The sequence below is a fragment of the Tetrao urogallus genome, assembly GCF_951394365.1.
Source record: "Tetrao urogallus genome assembly, chromosome: 8".
Lineage (NCBI taxonomy): Eukaryota > Metazoa > Chordata > Aves > Galliformes > Phasianidae > Tetrao > Tetrao urogallus.
In genome coordinates this window covers 35,532,902-35,543,675 of record NC_136821.1, presented here as the reverse complement: position 1 = coordinate 35,543,675, position 10,774 = coordinate 35,532,902, and the positions used below count along the sequence as shown (strand labels likewise).

At 43.8% G+C, this 10,774-nt stretch overlaps 1 protein-coding gene across 1 annotated transcript in view; it reads right to left on the bottom strand.

Moving 5' to 3' along the window:
* Positions 1-278: 278 nt before the first annotated feature.
* TRAF3IP1 (TRAF3 interacting protein 1) overlaps positions 279-10,774 on the bottom strand; it is a gene marked incomplete at its 3' end in the record, with an annotated part of 36,934 nt that continues 26,438 nt past the window's right edge. The window contains exons 14-15 of the mRNA XM_079539107.1: positions 2,629-2,852; positions 279-444 (exon numbers count right to left, since the gene is read on the bottom strand). Coding sequence (XP_079395233.1) covers positions 279-444; positions 2,629-2,852 — 390 coding nt within the window. The remainder of the gene's footprint in view (positions 445-2,628; positions 2,853-10,774) is intronic.

Here is a 10,774-nt window from a genome sequence, read left to right as displayed (position 1 = left end):
GCAGTGAAGACCTGGCAAGTGAGTAACAGCAGTTCACATTTAAACAAACAAGTTATTTTAATAGCTCTGCACCTTGAGCATTCAAATGGACATCATTTTATCCACAGTAATATCAACACCTAAAGATCAATGGTATTTTATATAACTCTCAGGCTCCCAGTCCCTAGCCACTTTACATCCCAACAAGGCATATCTTTTCTCCACTATTTGGTAAGAATTTTTATTTGGTAGGAATATCAGTCTATCAGTCCCAAGGCTTTTTTTTGTCCCTCCCTTCTTCACCTTCTTGAAGACAGGTTTATGCTAAGTACCATCCTCCGGATTTTGTCCTCATTCTTTAAAACATTAGCTTTAACAGCACGAATCTTGTCTTGCTGATCTTCAATCAGCTGGTCCAGCTCAGCCAGTTCAGCTTTTAGTGGTTCTACAGCACTGTCCGTGATGCTGAAAGAGACACAAAGTGTTGTGTTATCAGAAACATGATGCTGCTTCAGGTTTCTTAAGCCTCCAAGAACGTGCATTCAATACTTAAAAGTTTGCATAGAATTTGAGCTGTGCTCGCCCCTCCTGAAAGAATGTTTAGGATGAGAAGCACAAAGACAAAGCTAACACCACAGAGAAGAACACTGTTCAGGAAAAAACACCCCACAGTTCAACAGCAAACAATAATCTCTTGTCTAACCAAGCTTTTCTGTTAAAATCTCTGTGCTATGCAGTTATTCTGCTCCATCACGAGTGTGTGTCAAGCACTTCTTTTACTTACCAGCCAAGAGCTGCAAGTGCCTGGCTCAGGGACAAAGTGGGACTTGGTTGTGTAGGACAGAGCATAAGAACAACACCCACTTTTTACTGGGGCTCCTGTATCTTACCATGATGCACATGGCAAAGCCATCCCTCCAGGCCTCACAACAGGCTTCAAAGGGGAGAGAGGCACACTGCAGAGGAACAAATACAATTGCTGTGGGGGCTGATGGCCTGATACCAGCTATTTCCTACAATGAGCCAGCAGCACAGCACTGCCTGCCAGCAGCACCAAGCTGCAGCAAGTAGACATCTAAGAGGTAAGGTACAAGAAAACTGGCCCCTCAATAGCTGCTGGCAAGGGCAGGCAATCCCACAAGAACAGGAAATGTAATAAACAGGAACTAGATGCTAATAACACCACTAGCACATTGATATATCTGAAGGGAATGGGACTGTTTGGCTCTAAAACCAGCGTGCCCCTTTCCATAATGCTTAGCAGCCAGGGAGCTGATGGACAGAACTAGCCTGCTGCCATTCTGAATTACCCAGTCACTGTGAGGACTCACCAGCTACAGTCTGCATCTCATAATTATTTAGATTTCTCCTCCTTTCTACACCACTGGCATAAATCACAAAAAATATCACTAGAAATTCTAACATTTCCCTAATGGGATCCTTCAATTGTCTTTCACAGAAGCAAAAAAAAAAAAACAAACAAACCAAACAACAAAAACACAAAAATGCATCCAAATTCCACTACATATGGGAAGCATTCCCTTCTTCATGTCAGATACTGCGTAATTCTTCCCTGAAGGCTCTGACAAGCCGTAGCACTACACTGATCTGATGAGGATCTCACAGCAATCCCTGCTAAGAGCTGTAATATGTTGCAGCAGTGAAAGGGAGCTGAGTGGCTCTGCTGGAGTGATGCTGGTTTGCTCCCTGTGCCTGGGGAAAGGCAAGCAGATCAGTGCCTCAGTTTCTCCAGCTGTAAAATAAAGCCCAGTGCCATTTCCTTTCTCTTTGCAGAGGTACTGCATTCTAAGCCCAACTACAGTTTAAGAAGGTGCTATGTAAGTGCAAGGAATTAACATCATTAAGCTTTATATGTGAACCCAAATCCTAATTCCTACCCCAGCCCCACTAAGCCAGCAGCTGTAAAACTTCCAACAATTAACACACTGCTACCTACCCAGATAAAACTCAGCTAAAAATACCACTCAGTGGCATACTTGCTTCTGCAGGAATTAAATTCATGGAGCAGCAAAGTTACCTACATTGGAATCCATGAAGATAAAAATCAATCTTCAGTATCTGAGATCACTTTTAAGATCAGATTACATGGAATTGGGATGGTACTTCTGTTTGCAAGGAGAATAAAAAGACATACTAGTGAGGCAAGTAAGGCTGAAGCATCCCTTCCTTGGCTTGACCTCCTTGGGGATATTACCTTCATTCTCCTGGCTTTCTGATGTTAGTTTCAAACCATGCACAGACAACAGCTGTTACTGACACTGCTGCAGAACACACAGATTTCAGTGGCACAAAGAAAGCAGTTTGTGATTTAGGAACTCAGATCCTACCAGGCCTACTAACCTGTTCCTCCCCATTACTCCACGTGTATTCGTGATAAGAAAAAATAAAGCAGAACGTTAAACCTTCCCATCTCATCTCAACATGTGCATAGCTGCTGCCGTGTACATCGCATGACATGAGCTGGAAAGATTTTAACACTTCAAAAAACAATTCTGACTGCAAAGAAAATTCCCCGAAGCACAGCAGAGACTGATGCTAAATTTGCATTTTGTAGTGAATGAAACTCTCCCCTCTGCTAGAACAGATCTGTCTCGAGAGATAAAGCAGACTTTCCCTGACCACGCTCACCTCTGCTCTTTCTGCAGAGCTTCTGCATGCTGTCTGTTCTCATGCCGCCACATCTGCAACTCGTTCTTCATGGCATCCATGTCTTCTTGAACGTAGTCCATGATCCTGCCAAGCGTAAAGGCACTGCGGCACAGAGTCTGAATAGAGTCCCGAAACTTCTCCATTTCTTTGGCTACCAACTCTCTCTCTTTCTTCCTCGCTGCTTCTGATACAAAAGGCTTCTCCTGACAGAAAGGATGGATAAGGAGAAAAGCATCAAGAAGAGGAAAAACGTTTGTTGTACACAAGGTGTCAAACAAAGAATGCTTTAGACACTGCTAGCCACAAGGAGAAATCTTTACATAGTGTTCACAGTTTGAAATGAAAGGGAGAAGAATGAAGCAACTATTTAGAATCAGGTGGGCAGAATGAGAATCATATCCAAGCCACCACTGCTAAGGAGAACTGCTACAAAACTACAATAACGTTGGCAATATTCAGTTGCTTTTCAGATCAGGAGCTCTCCAAGTTAAACCTAGTATTTGATTCCATAAATGACCTCGTCATCCTGATGTTCTCATCAAGATCTTTCCCAGAGAGTGGGTGCAAAGGGAGTATTCGAGGGAGACCTCCTCCTCGTTCTGCCATGTTTTACTTCAGTGTGTTTCTATATATTGAAAGGTAAGTGGTTTAACGTGGCACCATTAAACACAACCTCACATAATAATGACACCACTTTTGTTATCAACCTGCTGCTGGCACTGGCTGCCAACTGAGACAGGGGAGGTTTAGGTTGGATATTAGGAGGAAGTTTTTCACCCAGAGGGTGGTGAGGCACTGGAACAGGTTGCCCAAGGAGGCTGTGGATGCCCCAGCCCTGCAGGCATTCAAGGCCAGGCTGGATGTGGCTCTGGGCAGCCTGGGCTGCTGGTTGGTGACCCTGCACATAGCAGGGGTTTGAAACTAGATGAGCATTGTGGTCCTTTTCAACCCAGGCCATTCTATGATTCTATCATCCAATGATTCTATGTCCACCCCATAAATCACACATCCATCTACCCATCCTCTCCCTGCATGCTCCAGCTGTGTACTCTACGGGGCACAGCTGGACTGCCCCTGCATCACTCCAGTGCCTGGCACAAGGACATTGTGGATTGGTGTTAACTCAATATTGCTGCAAATCCCAACCCACCACACTGAAAAAAGGTCACGTAAAATTCCAGAGGGTAATGATTATAGCCTCTGAACTGAGATTATGGTCTCTGTGAAAAGCTGGAGAAGCAGAAGCATCCCTTCTCATGATGTTCTGCACCAAAAGCACCCATCGGAGCTGCTCAACACAGGATTTTGCTGCTGCCTGGGAGCTGCACTGGATGCTCCATAGCCACTTTCCAGTGCAGTTCTCCAAATCACTCCCTTTGAGATACTTCTCTCTCACCTCTGGCTGTATCTGAAGTCTCTGCTCCTAATGCTGGCCCTAGTCACAGCATTTCACACCACACAGCTAAAATAAATGGCAGTTACTCCATACCTTGAAGTTAACAGTATTTGTAAAACCACGCAGGCTGCAGGTGTGCCCTCAGTCAACTGCACTAATTGAAACTAATCTGGTCCTGTGCATTAAGTTTACTTCAAGTCATTTCAGTCATCTAACGTGTGCCAGAAAACTAGAAGGGTCTTTCTTTCACCCCAACCATAGGATAACCACCTTCTAAGCACAGTTCCTAGCAGCTCTATGAGCACAGAGCTGACAGTATGCTTGTGCCTTGCTAGGACACCATGCCTACCATGCTGTCCCTTACTGCCCTCCTACCCAACTGCCTGCCTTCCTGTGTGAGCTGCAGGCTGTTTGTTCAGCTGTGTTTGGAGGCAGCAGGGACCACTGCCAAACACATTTCAGCAGCCCTCTGCTTACTGATGAACTCAGATATATATTATTCTAGAAAAATACTTCTAAAGATTTGAAGGCTGAGATTTACTTGCGTCTGATGCTTGCGTTTTACCACACACACAGCACATGGAAACTGCAGGGCTTCTGAGTTTACTGTGATTTTATAATGTTGAAGTTGTTTAATAAGGAACTGGCCTGAAGTGACAACTGCTGGTGAACTCGTGGCCTTTGCTTCCTAAGTCAATTCGTGAGTGCTGGCTAAGCTGTTAAAAATAACACTCATCTTAATTCCTTCTCACTCGACCCGTGCCTCTCTCACAGAAGCAGGTGTTTCATTATGCTGCATTACATAAAACTCGTTGTTCTGTCACTTCCCACAGCCATCCGTGTGCTTGCTGTCCCTCACAGCACGCAGATGAAAGCACTGGTTTTTGACTCATTTAATGCTGAGAGCTGGTGAGTACCCACCTTCAGAGCACAGCCACCCAGGGTTGAGGGGATACTTTCAGTCTCTTCCTTAGCAAACCTCTAAACACAATGCCAACAGCATCCCAGTTGGCTCTGTCAGACTCCTTTCCCTTTATGCCTTGTCCCTGAAGGCACAGATCACAGGGCACCTTTCCTTGGGCACGGTGTACATTGGACACTGGTAAGACTTTCTTTCCTGGAAATATTTTGTTTCCTCCTTACCTTGTAACAGTATATGAATGGCTCTGCACCCTCTCGCACTGCACGCTCTCTATTGTAGCTCATTTTTTCCAGACGAGTTCTTGCTACACGTGCTTCCCCAAAGCCACAGAGAAGGCTTAGGCTATGGGACCCTATTTTCCACATCAAACCGGGAGGTTATCTATAAAGAAAACTGGAGCTGGAACAACCCAAGCCCATCAAAAAAAACCCACCTTCAGTTCAAAAGCATGGCAGGGCTGTATGTTATTCAAGAGCTTCCCAGGAAGAAGTTCTGCTGCCCTGTTTTCCACCCTATGTGCAACAAAACTTCCCTCTTCCCTTCCCCTATTCCTAAGCAGTTTCAAGTGTCCAAATACACAAGCACTGGAAGTCTATTAAATACTATTCAGTCTTTAGAAGGCACATCAGCAGGGTGGTTAGAAAACTCTGCAACTCTGAGACACAAAACCACACGATACAAGCGATGTAGGAACACACAAAAGTATTTTGGTGTGTCCTCCTTTCAAGGAAGAGCACTTAAACTCCAAGCTCCCAAAAACCTCCCCAACACCTGAGGGCACAGTAACTCACCTGGCACACCACCATTAGCTTGAGGAGGGACAGATGATGATCAATCCTTTCTTTCTTTTCACACTACACTTGGCGCAGCCTACAGACAGCTGAAGTACTCAAGCTTCACCAGATATCACTGATTAAAGGCAGTTAGGGGGGAAAAAAAATCAAGCTCCGTGCTGTCTGTTCTGTTTAATAGTTACAGTTATGGGTTAAAATCTGCACAGGTCACCCCTGAAATTACTAAGAATTATGGCAGATGGTTTATTACAACAAGCAACGTGGGTGGTTGGAGTCCTGAATGCCACCTTTGCTCGTTCTGCACAAACACGTAACAGGATATATTCAGCTTTAAGAAAAATGCCAGAATCACAATTGTTCCAGCCTATTTAATTAGGTCACACACCTCAATGAACTCTCCTTTCACAAAAGCCCAAGAATCAATAAATTATCTCCGTGTAAAAAGACTGTATCACTTCTGTAGGCCCAACACGCTTCCTTTCCTTCATGTTTTTCGTAAGGCACCAAGATAAATGTTTATTTTGGATTCCTGGGAAACAGTCTGCCTTTCCCATTACCTCAACCTGAACGGAACACAGCGTGGACTCGAATGCAGGGACTGAAGAAATTAAAAAGCAGAAATTTTCTCCTTAAACGATGAAGGGAAAATTATCAACGGGGTGCCAGAAACAGCCAGAATGTTACCTGTCTTGAATTTAGCCTCGTTAAAGCAATTAGCACAAATGTGGATCCTTCACAAGACATTCACTTCCAGCATCCGTGCTGCTGAGGGTATGGGAAATGCCTGGCATCCATGGAGTTAAAGAGGTGGCATGGCTTCCCCCCACTCACCCTGCTTGAAAACTTCACTTCCAGGAACAGCATTTGATTACTTTTATATAGCTTCTCCTTTGTTTCCATTCTTTAAATTAACAGTTTTTAAATATGAAACAAATTACAACATGCATCCATCAAGCAGTTAATAGTTTCTACAGCCCCTTTTAACTATTGTATTATGTCCCATTATGGAAACAGACCCCAGTAATCATAGTTTTATGGAGCTATACCATTTCCCTTCCACCTCTTACTACAGTTAGGATAGGACAGAAACTTCATTTTGGACAAGTAATTTTGATACATTCAATGCAAAAATAACAGCGTGGGCTTTTTTACTGTACAAAATATTTTTTGATCATAAAGGGTGTTTTCTTTTCCTGGTTTTTACAGAGCCTGCATTTTAAGTATATGGTAACTATCCACTAGGGATCACTGTAAGAAAGTCCTCCACAGTAACAGAGGGGAAAACAGTAAATGTTAAATCATTTCAAATGAACAGGATGCTTTTTCTGCTTATGCCAGGTATCGAGTTCAGCAGCAGGCCAAGGCAGCAGAGACACCATGTTCTGTACCATTAGACTTACCAGAGTCTGACCTGTTTCAGAGCTGCAAGACACAAAAAATAGGATGGAATTTTCAGACGTATGTAAACGTCCCACCTCAGCTCCTTGAGCTGGCTCGCCTTGCTGCAGAGAAGTCAGTTTGCTATTCACCATGCTGAGCAGAATCCTACGTGTCTGACCACACACACACCAAGATACAACTCCAGTATCAGCTCATCTGAAACGGCACACTGGGTGCCAGTCCTGCCCTGCTTTCTCTCTCTGCTCACTCTGTGGGTCCGTGGTTTTCTCTGTTGAAACAGCAGCCCCTTTTCCATTCAGAATGAATTGTAACACGTGTTCCTTGAGTTAGCCAACTGCTTTCACACCAGAGTATGGCCCAGCAGAATGTCTCGGCCAGATCCACTGATAACCTTCTTGAAATGTATGAACATCACCTGTAGCTCTCCCACAACAGCTGCTAGCACAGCATCCTTTCCTGGGGATGGAAAGCACAGTTGTCTCACTGCAATTCTACATATACTTTCTGTTTAACACATCCATCTGCTGTCTCTTTTTTTATTTATATATATATCCACAGGAGCGAACATTTTGTGTAGTATGCAAAGGCCACAGCACAGCAGCCATTACACCAAGAATATCACAAGAGTGACAAAAGTTCCATTCCTACCTTCACTGCTTGTAAGACAATTAATTGAGGACCACTTTTTTTTTTTTTTTTTTTTTTTTCCTCCTGGTAATAAGCAGGGAAACTCAAGCATTAATTTACTCAGTTCAAACTCCAGCAACACCTGGCCACCAGCAAACTGCATGGTACAGTTCTGGTACGTTTCTCCCTGCACCTTTACTCCATAACCATTCAGCTAACATCACATCACCACAGACAGAGCTGTTAGACAAAGACAAAAGCCCTTGTGCAGGTAATTCCTATCAAATCTCACTCTCAGCACTTCTTACAACATGTGACCTCATTGCAGCCTTTCAGTACCTAAAGGGAGCCTATAAACAGGAGGGGAATCAACTCTTCGAAAGGGTAGATAACAGCAGGACAAAGGGAAATGGTTTGAAGTTGAGGGAGGGAAGACTGAGGTTGGATGCCAGGGGGAAGTTCTTTGCTGTGAGAATGGTGAGGTGCTGGAACAGCTGCCCAGAGAGGCTGTGATGCCCCATCCATCCCTGGAGGTGTTCAAGGCCAGGTTGGATGGGGCCCTGGGCAGCCTGGGCTGCTACGAAATGTGGAGGTTGGTGGTCCTGCATGTTACAGAAGGGTTGAAGATTCATGATCCTTGAGGTCCCTTCCAACCTGTGCCATTCTGTGATTCTGTGACCTGGTAGGATGCTGAGAAACTGTGAGCCCCTTTGAAACACTGACATGATGGGAGATGTGAATACAAATGGTTAACTAAACGTCACATTACTGCCTGTACTCATTGGATGTGGACACAGTGCTGTGCAGCTGGTGGGTTAACGCACAAAATCAATGACCTGAAGAACTCTGAACAAACAGAATCAGCATTGATTGTATTTGCTCTGAGCTTAGAAGTACCTACTTGATTTACAGCACTTGTAATTGAAGTTAATATTATCCAGGTGCTAAGCTATTTTAATATCACTTGTTACTAGCACAAACCTCGAATCTGTTTCTTCTCCAAAGCCTATATTTGGGAAAGATGGGAATTCTGTGATCCCACTTGCTTCAACTATTTAATAACCTGCCTACGCTTTCCACACATCAAATAAATGAAGTGGAATACAAAACGTACCATCTGTTTCTTTCTCTGTTTAACGTAAGAGGATTAGACTCTAAACAAATACATTTAGGAAGTCTTTTTAGGAATTTGTTAGGCTGAACACAGCTAATCAAGGCAGCAGAAACCTTGTGTATTTCCAGACTGACCTTTTTGTTTGACCTGAAAATTGTGTATATTATTTTAAGTTTCTGCACATGCAAAACCTACATGATGAAAGTCCCTGTCTTTCTTGATTTTCTTGTCTTTTTCTTTATTAAAACTTCTTAAAAAGCACAATGAAGGTTTCAGGCAAATGCCTTTAACACAAGCAATACTCTTCTGCAATCAGCAGTTACAAGTAAAGGTATGGAACATCCCCAAGAGCCCATGAGTGCTACATTTCCATTATTACTTCATCAGCTTCTGCTAATTTCTAATTGATTAATCCACAGTAATTCAGGTAGAGCCACTGATCAGGTAATTGCTGCATTAGATGCTGTAAAGCATCAGCCAAAAGATCCAGTGCTCAGATTATCTCCACTTCCCTCTTCATCTTCTGGCAGAAAGACACGGCTTTAAGGAGTAGTGAATATAGCTGAGAGAATATTTCATTTATTTTACATGCATTGAATGGTTTAATAAAACCAGGGCAGACAAACATTCTCACTGACAGACACACAGATCAACCTCAGGTATAATTTCCCAAGGAATTATTCTTTCAAATTTTCGCTGGACTTGTGATTATCTTACTCCGAAATACAAGAATCACATTTTACTCCCCATTGCAAAACACATTTTGGAATACTGTTGCATGCTGATGGAGAAGATATTTCTCCTGGAGAGTTTGATGGAAAACCAATTAAATGAAAGAGCTGAGAGGCTGGGGAGAAACAGTCAGGTCTCAGACTGATGCTGCTCCCAGCAGACTGCACAGCCAGACCTGGCACAAAACCCACAGCTATTTAACACAACATGTTGGCCAGCACTCACAGAGCCATTCTCACAGTCCCATCGACAGAACAGGACTTGGTTACACTCGCAAGCAGAGAGCACTCAGCGGGAATAAACTGCCTGAAACTCTTCTTTCTTTTTAATTACTTTTACTGCATCTTCCCAATGAGATCCCACGGACCAGTCACTGTTCTTTCCCAAACTGCTGGTCTGGGGTCTCATGTGAGGTATGCCTCTGTATGGGAACTGCTGAGTCACGGCCTGAACCTCTGATTGATCACCTGAGGTGAGCCTTGAGTCAGCCAGAGGAGCACAGGTGAAGGCAATTCACCTGTGGAGCCTGGCTCCATCTCTCCCAGACCTACTTAAGAGCTGGCTACCAGTAGGGAAGGATCTCTTCTGGAGATCTGCTCTGCTGGAGTTTTGTAAGTGAGCCCAGGATAGGGGTAAGCTTTCTATCTAGTCTCTTTTTGTTACCGTTATCTGCTTTGCCTAACTCTCTTGTTTATTTTGTATTTATAGTATCTTAATAATCATTGATTATACAGCCTATCACTGTCTTCTGTCAGAAGAATTCAGCAGTCTCTCAAACTCATGTTTTTTGGGCTTCATCTGTCAAGTCCCAGTCACTAACTCTGAACACTTTTAATCATCTTTTCCATTGAGTTTTTGCTTTGCTGTCAGGAAAACTGTGCTTCTCCTCTCTGTATCACAACAGCTTCAGCTTATAATGGTGGATAGTGATAGGGAAAGGGGGAATGGTTTTAAACTGAGACAGGGAGGTTTAGGTTGGATATTAGGAGGAAGTTTTTCACCCAGAGGGTGGTGAGGCACTGGAACAGGTTGCCCAAGGAGGCTGTGGATGCCCCAGCCCTGCAGGCATTCAAGGCCAGGCTGGATGTGGCTCTGGGCAGCCTGGCTGCTGGTTGGTGCAGCAGGGGTTTGAAACTAGA